General features: G+C 44.9%; 1 protein-coding gene across 1 annotated transcript in view; it reads left to right on the top strand.

The window, feature by feature from the left end:
* Positions 1–18,995, top strand: part of FSTL5 (follistatin like 5) — a 683,196-nt gene that overhangs the window by 592,760 nt on the left and 71,441 nt on the right. Inside the window, exon 12 of the mRNA XM_084856378.1 lies at positions 3,035–3,153. Within this exon, the coding sequence (XP_084712504.1) occupies positions 3,035–3,153 (119 nt within the window). The remainder of the gene's footprint in view (positions 1–3,034; positions 3,154–18,995) is intronic.

Below are 18,995 nucleotides of genomic sequence, written 5' to 3'. Positions count from 1 at the left end.
ACAACAACAACAACGTGATAGGCTACGTAAAGATTTACGTAGCCTATCACGGCTAGATTTTAAAAAAACACCGTGATAGGCTACGTAAATCTTTATGTAGCCTATCATGGCTGACTTAAAAAACAAAGACAAAAATGCATGTATGCAAATGGCGAAAATAAGGGGAACGCAAATTGCGTAGACGTTACGCTATTTGCGTTCCCCTTATTTTCGCCGTCTTAGTCTACATAAATGTTTACATAGACTAAGACATGCCAAAATAAGGAACGCAAATGGCGGCAGCCATGGCCGCCGCCATTTGTGTACGCATGATTTTTTGGGTTTTTTTTCAGTCAGCCGTGATAGGCTACGTAAACATTTACGTAGCCTATCACGGCTGACTGCAGGGACGCAAACGGCGATGGCCGGTGGCACTGCAGAATCGCTACGGAGCACAGCCGGCCAGCCAGGATTCCAGTGGGGGAGGAACGGAGCGCCTCCCCCCACATCCAGGATTCCGGGGGAAGGGACGGAGTGCCTCCCCCCCATCAGCATAATCCCCAAAAGGTAAGTGATTTTCGTACATCCCTAGAAAATGCATATTTGGGGGGAAATGCGCATTTCAGTGCATATGCTTTTAAAATTACACATTTTTCAAACATAGTTGCAAATTTGAGAATTCGTGAGCATTTCTAGAAAAATAGCACTCCTGTGTGCATTCGTGTTCAGTACTGTAAACAGGACATGTTCGCATGATTTGTAAAAAGAAACAAAATTCTTGCATATTCCTATTTCCTATGAATGGCCACAGGAATGAATTGAGATGGGTTAGATCCTAATAAATGCTCTGTCCACACACTTCTTTCCATCTTCATCATTGTAAAACTCAACTGAATTTCTGAATGGGGCATCGAAATGTACTGAGACAGGTGCATCTGGCTAATTGCCTTTAGGTCTTGCTGCCTTCCCAGATCAATGAACTGGATTCAGAGGACTATTATCTTTTTTAAACAGGGAGCCCCAAGACTTTGGGAAAGTCATACCCAAACCCATGCCATGCTCTGTCTAGGGATGTCAGGGAATTCTGCCACGGATCTCGGTGAGGCCGAATGCCAGTGCATTCAGCCCCCCAAAATCCATGGTGGAACGAAGCCCCCTGCCCCCCCGCCCTGCGAAAGGCGCGCGAAACAGGACACCTATCTGCTGCCTTTTGTGCTGACTTGCGAATGGTGGCCGCATGCGCGGCCACCATTCGCTTCATCACTATAGCCGTGATAGGCTACGTAAATACTTATGTAGTCTATCACGGCTAACGCAGGGATGCCATTTGCATCCCTGCAGAAGCCATGATAGGTTGCGTAAGTATTTACGCAGCCTATCACGGCAAAAATAAAAGGGAACGTAAATGGCGGCGGCTATGGCGGCCGCCATTTGCGTTCCCTTTTTTTTTGGCCGTGATAGCCTATGTAAATATTTACGTAGGCTATTACGGCAAAAGAGAGGAGTGCAAATGGTGTAGTGGCCACCATTTGCTTTCCTTTTTTTTTTTGCCGTAATAGGCTACGTAAATATTTACGTAACCTATCATGGCAAAAAAAAAGGGAACGCAAATGGTGGCTGCCGTAGTTGCTGCCATTTGCGTTCGCTGTTTGTTTGTTTTTTGCAGTGATAGGCTACATAAATATTTACATAGCCTATCACAGAAAAATACAGGGACGCAAATGGCAGCAGCTACGGCAGCCGCCATTTGCATCTCTGCAGGCTGCCCAGCGGCCGGATGTCCAGTTGCAGGCGGCCCCAGCCGGCGGCTCCGTGGAATCTCCACAGAGCGGAGCCGGCCAGAGAGAATTTCAGGGGGAGGGACGGAGCACCTCCCCCCCACCATGAATGTCACCCTTTGAAAAGGTAAGTTACTTTCATACATCCCTACCTCTGTCGCAATTTTGGTACCACTTAGGATACTATGAGTTGGGTCCAGATTTAGATACATGCAACTGGGCTAGCTTTAATGCACTTTGTCACCACCTCCAGCCCCACAGAAATGATATAGAGAGGATCAGGGGACCCTACTGAATGGGTTGGGGCAAGAGATCATGGGGCTGAAAATTGGGTCAAGGCACCTTCTCTGAGCAGAAAGCACACATGCAAACCATGCAGTAACTGAATGCTTTGCTTCCAGTGCTGTAACCAACTCAAGAGAAAATCCTTTTGCTCAGTCAGTAGTACAATGGCTGATATAATGTAGGGTTCTTTGAACATTTGTGATCATTCATATTATTAATTCTCTGGGTGTCTAATTTGCAATAAAATCTAAGCCAGTATGCTCTTTCTGCAGTGCTAGAATATACAGAGCTGTCACGAATGTTGGCTTTGCTATATAAAATGCTTTTGCTTGGGCAAGTCACCTAATTTTTGCTTATTCCCCTTTACTACTGCGCAGTCCACTGGTCCACTCTGTTTCATAGCCCCCCCCCTTCAGGACTACCTCATTGGGGCAGGTTGGGTGTGGGAGCTTAGGTGAGTAGAGGGGGATCTGTGAAATGCAGGTCCCCAATTCAGTCATGGAAGCACTTTCCAGTAATGCAAAGCCAAGCCAGCACATACAACTCATAAAAAGTCATAATATATATTTGCATACAATAAGGCCTTACAGAAAGAAAAATCTCAATCCCTCCAGGACTTTTTCTGTGCTATCATGAAATTTTATTTCACTTCTTCCAGCCCTCACAAATAGTGCAATAAGAAAATCTAAGGAATATATTTCCATTTGATCCTAAAGTAAAAAGGTACTTTCGAAGTGTGGCATATGTTTCCAGATTATTATTCATGAAGCCATTTTGTTTCTCATGGGAACTATAATGTGAATTCCTGAATCACACTGATGTTTTAGTTTAGGTCTATAATAAAAAAAAATCTCACAGGATTAGTTTTATTAACATCATGTGCATTAACAAATTGGTCTCTGGCCAAAAATAGTCAAAGCTTTTGTTAAGATTTTTTTTCCTGGATGCTTTACTTTTTGTACATTTAAACATGTCTTTATTATATTTTGAAGGTCTGGGAATTGGGAATATGTTCTATGTGTTTTATGAAGATGGAATCAAAGTGATACAACCAGTAGAGTGCGAATTCCAGAGACATATTAAGCCGAATGAAAAGCTCCTTGGATTTCAGGCAAGTATCCTTAAGCAGCCATTTACATTTTTTTCCCCCAAGCTTGACTCTGGTAAATGCTGAAAATGCTCCTTGAAATATTCTACATCCTGATGCAGCAATTAATGACAATGTTGTACCTGCTCTTTTGTGTCAATAGATCTCCAGAAGGCTCTGGCTTCGGTCACAGAAGGAGAAAAAATGTAGGGATGGTGGAGAATTCCTCCATGGACTCCAACGAGGTTGGATTCTAAGAATCTGGCCCCCCGGAGTCCGCAGAGGAATGGAAGACTCACCTCTGCCACCCGGGGGAATCTGCACCGGCTGGATCCTACCTGCCGCCGTCCATCCTCTGCTGTCCGCTGCCACCTGTCCCATCTGCTGCTGCCTGCGTAGCCTATACTGCGTAAATCATTACGTAGCCTATCATGGCAAAGAGCAGAGGCACAAATAGCATCTGCTATGCCATTTGCATCCCTGCTCTTTGCCGTGATAGGCAACATAAAGAGTTACGTAGCCTATCACGGCAAAAGGCAGGGACGCAAATAGCATCTGCTACACCGGACGCTATTTGCATAGCAGCGGCCGGAAGTCTGGCTGCGGACCGGCCTGGCCAGTGGCTCCATGGACTCACTGCAGAGTGGAGCTGGGCAGAGAGGATTGCCTAGGCATTGCCTGGAGTGATGTTGTCCCAGGAGGTTGCCTGCCCTGCAGGTGATTTCCCAGGACACCTGTCCCTCAGAGCAGCTGGCCGTCCTCTGGGAGCTGCTCTGGAGGAGACTATCTGAAGCATAGGGGATCTCCTAGTACACCACTCTTGCCAGGCAATGTCTGGCTCTGAGGAACAAACCCCTCAGAGCCAGGCATTTGGCTCTCTGAAGAGCTGTGCCAGCTGCTTCCCCTAGCCAATGTGGCTCTTCAGAGAACCTGCCTGCCCTCTGGTTTGCACTGAGAGGATTCTCAGCAAGAGCCAGAGGGCAGGTGGCTGAGAGCAGCTACCTGCCCTCTGTTTTACTCCTGCTGGGAGCGAGAGCACAATTCGCTGCTCCTCCCACTCCACCACCTGAGGTGAGGGATTCACCTCACCTCATGCGGAGGCCAGCCCTGGTCACAGTACAGTCCTACAATGTACCATAAGTTGTATTAAAGTATGGGAAACATGGTGAATGAGGAAGATAAAGGCTGTAGTACACACTCTAGTAGGCCATAATAAGGTTTTGAGAAAGAGCTTGTGCAAACAGAGGAGCTTCTCTGGATTTGGAATCAATTTCCTCACACAGTGCTCTTCGGCTAGGTTGGAAACAGACCAGAAGAGGGTTTCTGATCTCACAGAATGACGCCTTTGGATCCAAGCACCCCTCCAAAGGTTTAGACTTTACAAAAAATGGAATCTGAATTCAATACTGTATTATTATTATTAGTAATAATAATCTTATAAAACATCTAAATTTTTCTAAGTGCTACATGGATATTAAAATCTAAGGCAGTTCCTTCCTGCCTGCTACATCACAGTCTAACAAACATGACAAAAAAGGAACGGGGAGGGAAGAGGAAAGCAAAATATGAATTACGCACTGCTCTTATTTTGGGGCTTTTCTACATGAGGCTTTTAACCTGCCATTTTACCAAGGCTTCTGTTTCTGGATTCTTTGTGGGATTAAGATTGGCTCCTTTGCACATATTTTTTTCCAGGGGTTTTCTTTCTCTGCCTTTCTATATGTTCCATTACACAATGACTAGGTGGCACTATGGTATAGTGGAACTGAGAAAATACATGGGGGGTTTCATGCTGCCATTCACAGAAATACCACACTTTCTTTGTTGGGGGGGGGGAACAACCTGAAATTGTTGCAAAGCACAGAAGAGGCCCTGGAGGATGACAACATTGTGTAAAGGACTCGCAAACTACCGCGAGTGAGGAATCACAAGTGCACAATAAATGCCTTCTGTAGAAAGGCTCTTGGACTCTGAATAGGAAAGTTACAGAACTACTTTGGCCATGGGGCAGTATAGAAATATAATAATAAATATAATATAATATACTGCATTTAAATGCCCATTGTCCCCACCTTTTGCAAACTTTATTTCTCTGAACCCATGTCTGTGTCTCTGTGCATGGATCTATATAGAGAGATGCATGAATGCACATATACATACATGCAATATACCCTACAGCTGAGGGTAGCTATTTATGAATTTGATGAAGTGGGACCAAGGTCTTGAAACCTTATGCCACTAAGACCTTTGCTGCTATGGCTGTTCATCTGGAATTCATTTGATATAGCCCACCCACCATACAGGACATTCAAACTTTTGGTTGCCCACATCCTTATCTTGGATTAAATCCTGTAGCCTTTAATAATCTGTTAACAATCCCTCCTACCTAGGGATGTACGAAAGTCACTTACCTGGTCTCGCAGCTTGCTTCGCGGTGGGGGGGAGGCATTGCCCTATTTGCGTTGCCCTTACTTTCGCCGTAGTCTACGTAAATCTTTATGTAGACTACAGGGACCAAATAAGGAACGCGAATGGCGGCTCCCTACGGGGGCCACCATTAGCCATACGCGCTTTTTTTTTTTCCAAAGTCGCCCGTGATAGGCTACGTGACGATTAACGTAGCCTATCACGGCTGACTTTGCAAATCTAGCTGTGATAGGCTACGTCAATCGTTACGTAGCCTATCACAGGGGCGTTTGTTTTTTTTTTACTTTTCTTGTAATGGCGGTGGCGGCAGCCGATCAAAAGACAGGCTGCCACCCCCGCCCCTGACAAAGACCTGCCGAACCGCCGCCGGGACCCGCCACCGGGAGGGACATTCGTGAAAGGTAAGTCCCATCCCGGGGGGTGGGGGGGCCGGGGGGGCGGAGAATTTCTCCCCGAACCTTCGGAGGACCGAATGTGTTGGCACTCAGCCCCCCGAAGTTTTGGGGAGAAATTCTCCTCCATTCCTACTCCTACCCAAATGTTCCTACTGTACTAAAGTTCATTCAAATCAAAACAAAAATCATTTGGCTGGATTTGCTTCTACAGTGATCATTGTCAACATTTTAAAATATACATATATATTCAGTACTCAACAGCAAAATATTTTTTTACTGTACATAATAATACTTCCAGCAGTTAATCAAACTTTGATTTGTGCGTCTTCACTAAAATTAGTTCACCATCACTAAAAATAAGTCAAAGGACCTCTTTTTTCCCTTAGAGATGGCTAATTTAAAACCTGCTTATTGAAGAAGTATCTTAAAAATTTACCAGCTATAAGTGAAAAGGAGGACAGCCTGAAATGTAAATGTATCCTATGTAGTTTTAAGAATTAATGAGAAGTTGAATGATGATCATACAAGAGATTTTTTTTTAATTGCCATTTCTTAAACTCTCTCCACAATAGCAGAGAGAACACTTAAGAATATTTAAGAGAAGGAACAATTAGGTTATGTGTAAAACCCTCTTCAGGGTTCTGAATCACAGGGAGATCCTCATGGATAGAAGAAGCTCTCCCCTTCAGAAAGTCACCCTCCACATGTAGAGCATAATAGAAATGGTGCCAGGGCTAGCATGCTCCACCTCCTTGTGGGCTTAGCCTCTATGCCACATGGGATGCCACAGTCCCAATCTGGCTCCCCCTCCCCCACCTCATCATCTATTTAGGGCACAATCCTATGGCCACTAGTCAGCAGCTAGGTGGCCATAGGATAGGCTGGTTCCCGGGAACTGACCTTGGAGCCTGTGCTCTGAGGTCATTTCCCTGAGAACCGACCCCCACCCCCTCTTGCATTGTCTCATAGGTAGCATGGATCGGCCCCATGTTCCACGCTCAGTCAGAAGAGCAGCACAGAGTGGTAAAAACAGGGCACTCCCAGGGCCGAGGCTGGGCGGAGAGGTCGGAAATGCTGGTACGACACATCCTATGTGTTGTCCAGCCACCGCTTCCCACGCTTCAAGGTCCTGTGGCTAGACAGCCAAAATTGGCTATCTAGCCATGAAAGCTGGGTGGGGGGAGTGAGGAAGAGATCTGCTCCTTACCACTCCTCCTGCCCTGCACTGGATAGGCGGTCACCCCCCGATTTGGAGGCAACTGTCAATCCACATAGGATTGCTCCCTCGATTTTTTAAAAACTTTGCACAACTGTCAAAACCATGTCAGTAGTGTCAGTAGTCTGATCCTAATTTGCCATCACCACCGGATAACAACTTTACTAATCTTGCTTCCAGCATATTAATCGGTTTCTGCCAATAATTAAAAAGCTGTTGATAAGATCTCATACGTAAGTACTAAAAAGTAGGGATGGGGGAGAATTTCTCCCCGAAACTTCGGGGGGCCAAGCACCAACGCATTCGGTCCTCCGAAGGTTGTTCGGGGAGAACTTCTCCGCCCCCCCTGCCCCCGCCCCCCCCAGGATGGGACTTACCTTTCACGAATGTCCCTCCCGGCGGCGGGTCCCAGCGGCGGTTGGGCAGGTCTTCGTCAGGGGCGGGGGCGGCAGCCGGTCTTTTGACCGGCTGCCGCCGCCGCCATTACAAGCAAAGTAAAAAAAAAAAGACGCCCCTGTGATAGGCTACGTAACGATTAATGTAGCCTATCATGGCTAGATTTGCAAAGTCAGCCGTGATAGGCTACATTAATCGTCACGTAGCCTATCATGGGTGACTTAAAAAAAAAAAAAGCGCGTACGGCTAATGGCGGCCCCCATAGGGAGCTGCCATTCGCATTCCTTATTTGGTCCCTGTAGTCTACGTAAAGATTTACATAGACTACGGCGAAAATAAGGACAACGCAAATAGCGTTGCCCTTATTTTCGCCATAGTCTATGTAAATCTTTATGTAGACTACAGAGACCAAATAAGGAACGTGAATGGCGGCTCCCTATGGGGGCCACCATTTGTGTACGTGCTTTTTTTTTTTTTTCAAAGTCACCCGAGATAGGCTACGTGACGATTAATGTAGCCTATCATGGCTGACTTTGCAGATCTAGCCGTGATAGGCTACATTAATCGTTACGTAGCCTATCACAGGGGCGTTTTTTTTTTCTTTTGACGTTCGCGGCCGGGAGACAGGATGCTTCTCCCTGGCCTGAATTTTGGCCGGGGAAGGAGAGAAGCCTCCCCCCCCCGGCCTGAACTTCGGGGGGAGCAGCGAAGCGCCTCCCCCCCACCGCGAAGCAAGCTGCGAGACCAAGTAAGTGACTTTCGTGCACCCCTACTAAAAAGATGCCTGTTTCCCATAGTAAGCAGGGGAAAATCTAGGTATTCCTAGAACCATCCTGTGTAAATCATATTGTATGCAATCCAGTTCTGTTGTGCTATGAAATCTACATATATATCTCCACCAAATAACAGTTACAAATTTGGATTACAAATATTTAGGATGATCATCACCTGTATTCTTCCTGTTCTACAAAACACCACAATGGTACACTCTGATTTAAGTTTAGCCACATGTGAATTCCATAAGCAGCAACTGGAAATCAGAATGCCAGGCAATGATAACTTCTGGATTGCTCTATCCAGTAAGTTCTTATTATTTATCTATCTATTTATTTCTCACCAATCAATAATCATCTCATGGCTGACATCAACATGAAACCCAATCTTGTGAGTGAGTTGATTGTATAGCCTGCAGCTCCAGAACTACCAGGGAAGTAAATAGGGATGGCAGAGAATTCCGCCATGGATTCCAGTGAGGCCGGATTCTAAAGAATGCCCCCCACCCCCCCCGTGGAATCCCCCCGGAACGGCACTTACCTGGGGCGGATGCGGCAGATTCGGCGGCAGCAGTGGCTCCGGCGGCTGGTCTCCTGGCCGAACACAGCCGGGCTGCTGCCGCCGCCGCCATTACCGTCCTTGCAGCCGTGATAGGCTACGTAAGTCTTTTTGTAGCCTATCACGGCTGGGCAAAAAAAACCCCAAAAACCAGTGTACGCAAATGGCGGTGGCTACAGCGGCCACCATTTGCATTCCCTATTTTTCGCCGATTTATCTTACATAAATATTTACGTAAGATAAAACGGCGAAAAAAGGGGAACACAAATAGCGTAGTGGATGCTATTTGTGTTTCTTTATTTTTCACCATTCTAGCCTACATAAATATTTATGTAAGATAAATTGGCGAAAAATAGGGAACACAAATGGTGGCCGCCGTAGCCACCGCCATTTGCGTACGCTGGTTGTTTTTTTGTTTTGTTTTTTTGCCCAGCCGTGATAGGCTATGTAAAGACTTACATAGCCTATCACAACTGCCTGGCTGGATGAAAATGGAGCCGCCATGGAGCAGAGCTGGCCATTGAGGATTTTGGGGGGGAGGACCGGATCTCCTCCCCCCCGTTGAGGATTCTGGGGGGAGGGATGGAACGCCTCCCCCCCCCACGAACAGAATCCGCGAAAAGGTAAGTGACTTTCATACATCCCTAGAAGTAAAGAGCCACCATGGTGTAGTGGCTAGGGTGTTGGACTGGGAGTCGGGAGATCCAGGTTCTAGTCCCCACTTTGCCATGGAAGCTCACTGGGTGGCTTTGGGCCAGTCACAGACTCTCAGCCCAACCCACCTCACAGGGTTGTTGTTGTGAGGATAAAATGGAGGAGGAGGAGGAGGAGGAGGAGGATTATGTGTACCACCTTGGGTTCCTTAAGAAGGAAAAAAAGGCAGGTTATAAATGTAATGGATGGATGGATGGATGGATCACAATTGTGAACTGTTGGTTTGACTTAAAAAAAGGGAGGGCATTTTTCAAACCTGATCATGTGCTCAACAATTTACAAACATTTTCAGAGAACATGTTCTCCTGCTCCATGTTCAGGGTATCCATGTTCAGGGTAGGGACTGAAGCTTGTTCACCTGTTTTGTGAGCACAAAAAAAATCTTGCACAAAACTTTGTAGATACATGGCAGTAAGGTTCATGATAAACTTGACCACAAAACAGACGCTGTACAGGGATATATCAAGAGTGGAATGTCTACAAAATCTCTTTGCGATGGGAAAACTGCCATGTAAATAATAAGCCCTCGTTTATTCTTTACCCCTTTTAAATTTCTTTTGTTATGCAACTTTAATGTAGGATTTTTTTTTTACATCTTCTTGCATAGGGCCTATACATCTGCTGTAGCTCCCTACGCTGAAGCACATAATAAGGGAGAAATATTTTTCTACTCATTGCTTTGAATCTAACATGCCTTCAGGCAACTATGCCATGTTAAAAAGAATCCTTCTCAATAGAGATCCCTCCATGGAGGAGGAAAGTATGTTCCCAGTTCACTGAATTATGCATTATTTTGATACTTATATTTCTAGTGCATAGACTGGCAGATTTCAAGCTGTGTGTGTGTGTGTGTGTGTGTGTGTATGTGTGTGTATATATATATATATATATATATATATATATATATATAAAACTAGATGTACATTAAATGTTTTGATGTGACAAATAGTTTTCTCAGATGCAAGTACTTAGAGGCATTGACCCTTTCACTACCCCTCAGTCTATGTAAATTCCCTATTCTTACAAATTCAGTTTATCAGTGTGTTGATGGCATCTCATTCTCTAAAGAGGCTTGGCTGTTAAGAGCATTTGGTTGGATCCAAAGAACTGGGATCCCAAGAAAAGAAACTGTGAGCACTGTTCCACAGATTGTTGCACAGGAGTTCATGCAGCATGCTATGCTACAGTAGTTCTGTTGCAATTTTCATAATTGTGATTGAGCAAGAAATAACACATGCTTTTGTAGAAGGTTGTGCAAACATGTTGTGCAAGTGGAAAACATATTTGGGTTTAGTTTAGTGCTTTAAAACTTGGATAGTTTGTGTGAAGGAGAGGGGAGGTTGGAGAACTTACTGGCTCATACCAGAGTCTTGTGATATATGACACATAAGAGTTGAGTCAGTTGTTTTATTTTCTAAAACATGTGAGGTGTAGAACAGCCATTAAATGAGCAAAAGACATATTCCACATGAAGTGTACCTTTGTAATCCAAATTATTAACCTGTTTCTGGTGACCCCTAAACCACAGTCTAGTGCTATGGCAATGAGCCTCAGACTCTCACTCTCCCTAGAATAGACAAACCTGTCAATGTTCAGTTTTGGTCGATTTAGCATTTTTCCAACCTTGACTTCAATTCATCACATTTCAACTTCCGTTTGTATTGCTTTTTACAGTCCACGCACAAATTTGGACACATTTTCATCTGCATTACTCCTAATATGTGCATGCTTCTATGCACTTTTCCTAAAATACACATTTTTGCACACTATTTCCCCTAATATGATGTATTCTATATGTTTTTCCCCCCACTAATATGGACATTTTGTGTGTGCATATTCTCCTAATATACACCTTTTCTGATTATGGAATTGCATCACATTTTTTTTAAGTATGCATTCTGAAGTATGTATCTGCATTTTGGTCCAGGTATTGGTTTGGACAGTGCAAAATACATAAGTTTCCACTGAAATGCAAAGTGAACACATTCCACTTTTCTGGTGTGGCCACAAAGAGATTGAAAGAGTCCATTTCCACTTTTAAACTAACTAGAGTTCCCTGTTACATCTGAAGTTTGGTTAGTTTAGACCAGGGGCAGGCAACATGGTGTCCATGGGCACCGATGCACCCCTAGACACCTTTCTTGGTGCCCACCATGGTGCCCTACCTAGGGATGTCAGAGAATTTCTCCATGAATCTTAGGGAGGCCAAATGTGAGCACATTCAGCCCCCCGAAATTGGTGGAGAAACGGTCTGCCCCCCCGCCCCCCCGGGACGGGACTTACCTTGTGCGAATGTCCCTGGTGGCGGTGGCTCCGGCTCCAGCGGCGGTTCGGCGACGGTGCGGCGGCGGCGGCTGCGGCGGCCGGTCTTCCAACCGGCTGCCACCGCCGCCATTTCCAAGTTAAAAAAGAAAAATGTGATAGGCTATGTAAAGATTTACGTAGCCTATCACGGCTACATTTTTAAAAAACACCATGATAGGCTATGTAAATCTTTACGTAGCCTATCACAACTGAGTGAAAAAACAAAACAAAACCCACGTGTACACAAATGGCGGCGCCCATGGGCACCGCCATTTACGTTCCTTATTTTGGCACGTGTAGTCTATGTAAACATTTACGTAGACTACAGCAAAAATAAGGGGAATGCAAATAGCATTCCCCTTATTTTCACCGTAGCCTACATAAATGTTTACGTAGACTACACGTGCCAAAATAAGGAACATAAATGGTGGCGCCCATGGGCGCTGCCATTTGTGTACGCGCAGCTTTTTTTTTTTCACTCAGCCATGATAGGCTACATAAACATTTACATAGCCTATCACAGCTGACTGCAGGGACGCAAATGGCGGTGGCTACGGCTTTAGGATTCGCGGCCGGATGGACGGGGCGCCTCCCCCCCGCCAGAATTTCAGGGGGGAGGGACAGGGCGCCTCCCCCATGGCCAGAATTTCAGGGGGAGGGACGGACCACCTCCCCCCCACCGCGAATCAACTTTCGGGTTCAGGTAAGTGACTTTCATACATCCCTAGCCCTCCCCCTCCTACTTTTAACAAAAGTCAACACTGGGATTGTTGTGAAATAGGTTTGTCTTGGTAGTGAAAACTCCAGGTTCACAGGGGTTGTTTAGCATATTGTGGCTCAGAGTCCACCTCTGCCTTGTACTCATTGGCCTCCCATGGCAGCCATTTTTGGGTGGTGCCCAGGACAGTTTCTCAAATTGTGGGAATGTCAGAGAATTCCACATGAATTTTAAATGGGATCGAATTCTGACAAATCCAGTCTGCAGAACCTTTTCGGAATGGAGCAGCCCGGTCGGTCCGGACCGGAGCTCACACAGACCCCCTTTTTTTTGGTCCACTGAACGGTGGATTTTATGAAAATAATTACAAAAATAAATCCGTAAATTGGAAATGGAGGAAGAAGAATGTGAACCCTTTTTACGAGGCATTTTCCCTGTGACCCAAGGCTTTCTTTCTCTGGGGCTGAGTCTTGAACTCCACGGAAATCCTCCATCTTTTCTGTTTATTGTCTTTGGAGGTGAGGTCAGGTGAGGTGAGGTCAGGACAGGTCTGGTGAGGTGAGGTTAGGTGAGATGAGGTCAGGACAGGTCCAGTGAGGTCAGGTGAGGTCAGGTGACTGGAAGTTATGTGGGGAATCCCCGCAAAGGGCTTTACCCTTTTTACGAAAATAAATATGCATTTCCCTATGACCCAAGGCTTACAGAGACCAACAGCAGGCACATGGAAAGGATTTTTTTGGCAGTACTTACAGAATTATTTACGTAAGTTCGAGGAGCTGAAAAAAACCCAGGGCAATCTGGGGCATGAGGATGGTGGAATGGGGTGGCCCTCGGGTCAGCATAATCCTTGCGGAGCAGAACCGCTCCACGCAGATTCAAGGGGGAGGAAATAGCATAGTGGCCACCATTTGCATCCCTGCTCTTTGCAATACTTACATGGTATTAAATACTAAATACTTACATAGCCTATCACGGCAACCTGGCAGGAAGGAAATCCACGGGGTGGTGGGGGGGTGGGAGGCCGTTCCGCCACAGATTTTGGGGGGCCGAATGCCAGTGCATTCGGACTCACTGAAATCCGTGGCGGAATTCTCCGCCATCCCTTAAGAAGTATCAAAAAGGAGTGAAATAAATTAACATTTTTATTAGATATTATCAGATGTTCCTCTTATAAAGAAACTAAATTGGAAAAGGTTATCAGTCACTTTTTTTTAATTCAGGAGAGATTATGTTCCTATATTTAAGAGAAAACTGTTTTATCCCATTTTCTGACCACTGGAACCTGTAATGGAACTTACATTTGAGGCTATGTTAAGCTCAACTGATTCAGATTTTATTTTAATTCTTAAACAGAAAATACTTCATTCTACATTCCGTTGCCATCTATATTTCTGACATCAGAAATATAGATGGCAATTTCTGATTTCTGACAGGCCTGGCATAAAGATTGGTTAGATTGGTAGGCACTAGAGACAGGACGTTTTCAGTGGTGGCCTCATATTTGTGGAATTCCCTCCCTAGAGAGGTATATATGGCTTTTAAATGGACTTTGAAGACCTTCTTACTTCAAGCTGCTTTTAATAAATGTGTATGTATTCTGTATTGTTTTAAATTGCTGCTGTTTAAGTGTGTGTGTGTGTGTGTGTGTGTGCACACATTATATATAGTAAATTTTGATTGTGGCTTTTTTAGCCATGCAATGAATTTTGTAGTGTTTTATTTTGATGTGAGCCCCATTGGGCCAGTTTTCTCTGAAAGGAAGAATACTAACCCTGAATAAAATAACTCTCAGTTATTTCACAGCATCATAGAATAGTAGGGTTTGAAGGGGCTTATAAGACCATCGAGGCCAACTCCCTCCTCATTGCAGGAATCCAAGTCAGACCATTCCTGACAGATGGCTGTCCAGCCTCGTCTTGAATGCCTCCAGTGTGGAATTGGTTCCATTGTTGTATTGCTCTAACAGTCAGGAAGTTTTTCCTGATGTTCAGCCAGAATCTGGCTTCCTGTAACTAGAGCCCATTATTCCATGTCCTGCACTCTGGGATGATCGAGAAGAGATCCTGGCCTTCCTCTCTGTGACAACCTTTCAAGTACTTCAAGAGCGCTATCATATGTCCCCTCAGTCCTCTCTTCTCAAGGCTAAACATGCCCAGTTCTTTCAGTCTCCCTTCATAGGGCTTTGTTTCCAGTCCCCTGATCATCTTCGTTGCCCTCTTCTGAACCCTCTCCAGTTTGTCTGCGTCCTTCGTTAAGTGTGGTGCCCAGACCTGGACACAGTACTCAAGATGAGGCCTAACTAGTGCTGAGTAGAGGGGAACTAGTACTTCACGTGATTTGGAAGCTATACTTCTGCAGCCCAAATTAGCATTGGCCTTTTTTGTAGCCACTTCTAAGGATGTACGAATCCCTTACCTGGTTCTGGTTGGGGCATCCGCTGGGGGGGGGAGGTGATCCATTCCTCCCCCTGGAATCCTCAATGGGGGGGGAGGCGATCCTGTCCTCCCGCCCAGAATCCTGCCTGGCTGGCTCCACTCCGCGGCCATGCCATGGAGCCACTGGCCAGGCCGATCTGCAGCAGGGCCTCCAGCCGCTGCTGGGCTGGTGTGGACACAAATGGCATCCTGTGCAGGGACCATATATTAGCTCAAGAACTACCACAGGTCCTGCCTAGCATAGTTGCTGTGTCTTCCTGCCTCTGTCAGAAGATGGCTAAGAGTCTGAGATCATCAAATCGTACCACAGAGATCACCAACTGCATATATAAACATAAACTGGATAATGATGTGCACTTGGTACCTCTCAGTTCCTTCAGTTAACTTGCATAATTTTTTAAAATAAAAAAACTGAAATTTGGCAGATGTGGTGTGGCTAAAAAGAGAATTTATTATATATATATATATATATATATATATATATATAGTTAATTTTGAGTGTGCTAGAAAAAAAGCACATTACTACAAAAACAAACTACTCTGCCAGCCCGCCTGCCAAGTAATGTGCGTATTCAGCCAAAGAGAGACTGAGCTTGTCATTCTTCTAAATAGGAAGGAAGTACTAGGGAAAGGGGTTGTTTGCACTTCAAAGAAATCTACAGCAGAGACTAGGGATAGTGACCTCCTCCACTTCAAAACCTAACTCCCCTGATTATTATCCCTTCTGCCTTTGATTTGTGTTTCTGAGAACAGTACATTTTACTAGCGCCTAGCTCAAAAACTACTGGGCCAAACTGTCTGAACTTTGGCAGGTAGGATCCACTCCAGGGGTGCTGAGAGTTTCCCAAATGTCATGCATTTCTGTGCAAGCAGTGAAAAGTTATGGCTCTTTGCTTTGAGAGATTTCCTTGAAAAAAATCAAATATCACCTGTGCCTAGCACAAACCCTACTGGGCCAAATTGTTTGCAATTTGGCAGGTGGACACTCCTCCTGAGTGGGCTGAGATAATCATTTTCCCAAATTTCATGTAAATATAATGAAAAATGAAAATGTTATGGCCATTTGTGTTGCCAAAACACATGCCAAAAATGAGTGATGTGGGTATCAGAACCTCACTTTGGATTCGGATCCAAGTTGAAGTGGATGGGGACTCAGTCAGTCCAAAGTGAGGTGGGGCCACTTCAGAAGGTCCAAAGCAGCATCCAAAGAGAAGTGGGCGAGTCCATGCACAGCCCTAGTTATATGCTACCTTCAGTTGCTGGGAAACATGAGGGGAGGATCCTGTTGCACTCATGTCCTGCTTGTGGGTTTCCCGTGGGCAGCTGGTTGGCCACTGTGTGAACAGAATGCTGGACTTGATAGCCTTTGGTCAGATCCAGCAGGGCTCTTCTTATGCTCTTATCTATTGATAATGTAGATCAATTCCCACTGTACCTTCACAGCTTCACTACAAAAAGTATTTGGTCTATTCCACTACAAAAAGCATCAAATTATATTCAATATCAATAGAAATGTGTACCTTAATTTCAGTGTTGACCGGTGCTTTATTTGTTAATGGTCAATCCAAACAAATTATGTATTATCTCAAAGGACTGCAGTGTTGTGTGATTTTGAACACACACCCTTTCCCTTGATATTTCTGGAAATATGGAGCAACAAGTAATCTCCTTTATAAGGAAACACATTCTTAGCAGGCCTGACAAATTGATTTCTGTTTCATTTTGATGTGTGGAGTTTCAGACGATGCCTATTCTGTGTACCAAAGCAAAGACATCAAATGAAATGTGGATGCCACAAAATGCTAGAATAAGCCATATGTTCTGACTCTTAGGAGTATCCTTCCTAGTATTTAATCTTTCAGTGCTTGTCATAGGTGCCATTCTCTCTCTCTCTCTCTCTCTCTCTCTCTCTCTCTCTCTCTCTCTCCCCCCTCTCTTTCTGTTTTCCATTTCAAAGAAGCCTCTGTGAATGGAAACAAGATATTTGCCTAGAAGTGCATCAGTGCCTGCTGCTTATTCCTCACTTGAAGTCATCATCCTCTGACACTCCATAAGTATTGCTACAGGAACTTGCTATGATGTGTCAAATATAAGATATTAGGTCAGGAATAAGCATCTGATGTACACTCAAATCTTGTTCTCATGAGCTGTCCCTAGTAATCAGATGAAGAAAAGATGAAGAGAAATCTTGGCATATGTGACATATTTCAAAGCCAATGTAAGAAGCTGAGTTTAAAGATTTTTCAAGCCCGCTTCGAAGTGTTAGGATATTTGGCACACAACTAATTTAGCGGTACTGGTAGATTTACTTCATTTCCACTGATACATGGTACTTCGAAAAATGTGAATACCCTATCTTCTTACATGGTAGCTGGACCTTTGTCTTAGAATTGTTGTAGCAATATGGTTCTTGTTAGCTTTCAAAAGACATTACAGCCCCTATATGAATTGGAAGATAATATCCCTTTATTCATATGGGGAGCATAGACAAGTGATAAATTATTTGGTTTTTGTATTTGTATTCAACTGGAAGAAAAAATCTACACTGGCTTAAACATTCATTCAGTATAAAAAGATATTTCTTCTGCTGTCCATTGTTACCGTAACAAGATTCACATGTAATACATGAATGATTAAAAAAAGTTTCCAGAATCACTTGTGCAAATGCCAAAAATATGGCTATGAATTTTAGGGGTGGACGAAAGTCACTTACCTTTCGTCGAAGCTTGTTCGCGATGGGGGGGAGGCACTTCGCTGCTCCCCCCGCGAAGTTCCCGCCTCGCCCCGGCCGAAATTCAGGCCGGGGGGGAGGCTTCCCGCCTCGCTCCGGCCGAAATTCAGGCCGGGGAGGAGGCTTCCCGCCTCGCCTGGCCGTGAACTCAAAAGTTTTTTTTTTAAAAAAAAACGCCCCTGTGATAGGCTACGTGACGATTAACGTAGCCTATCACAGCTAGATCTGCAAAGTCAGCCGTGATAGGCTACGTTAATCGTCACGTAGCCTATCACGGGTGACTTAAAAAAAAAAAAGCGTGTACGCTAATAGCGGCCCCCATAGGGAGCCGCCATTCGCGTTCCTTATTTGGTCGCTGTAGTCTACGTAAAGATTTATGTAGCCTATCATGGATAGGTTTTTTTAAAAAAAAACACGTGATAGGCTACATAAATGTTTACATAGCCTATCACGTCTGACTTTTTTTTTAAAAAAAAAACTGTGCGTACGCAAATGTCCGCTACGCTATTTGAGTTCCCCTTATTTTCGCCATCTTAGTCTACGTAAATCTTGACGTAGACTAAGACGTGCCAAAATAAGGAACGCAAATGGCGGCGGCAGTGGCCGCCGCCATTTGCGTACGCGCATTGTTGTTGTTTTTTAAGTCAGACGTGATAGGCTACATAAACATTTACGTAGCCTATCATGGCTGACTGCAGGGGCACAAACAGCGGTGGCTATGGCTGCCGCCATTTGCGTCCCTGCTAGCCAAAAGCCGGATGTCCGGCTGATGGCGGAGCCGGCCGGCGTCTCCGCAGAATTCCTGCGGAGCGGAGCTGGCTGGCCAGGATTCCAGGGGGGAGGCGTGGAGCGCCTCCCCCCCGTGAGGATTCCGAGGGGAGGGACAGAACGCCTCCCCCCGCATCAACATAATCCACAAACAGGTAAGTGACTTTCATATGTCCCTATCAAACATACACATGCTGTTGAATGCATTTTTTAAAAAAATCTGTGAATCACATCTCAACTCGGAAATGTATCGACTTTTGACTGCAGATTGCATCTGAGTCCATGTTTGGTCTGCAAAGTGCAAACTGGATAAAATTCTGTTCAAAACCGAACTGAAATTAATTTCTCATACATGCCTAACTGGATCCAACCCATTGTAGTTAGTAACTGTTTACATGCTGTAAATAGTTAGAGGCAGAACACCGCAGCT

This window comes from Heloderma suspectum, chromosome 5 (assembly GCF_057233095.1).
Source record: "Heloderma suspectum isolate Gila_16-S chromosome 5, 16-S_ref, whole genome shotgun sequence".
In the NCBI taxonomy this organism is placed as follows: Eukaryota; Metazoa; Chordata; class Lepidosauria; order Squamata; family Helodermatidae; genus Heloderma; species Heloderma suspectum.
The sequence above is the reverse complement of the archived record's forward strand: the minus strand, read 5'-3'. Positions and strand labels throughout refer to the sequence as shown.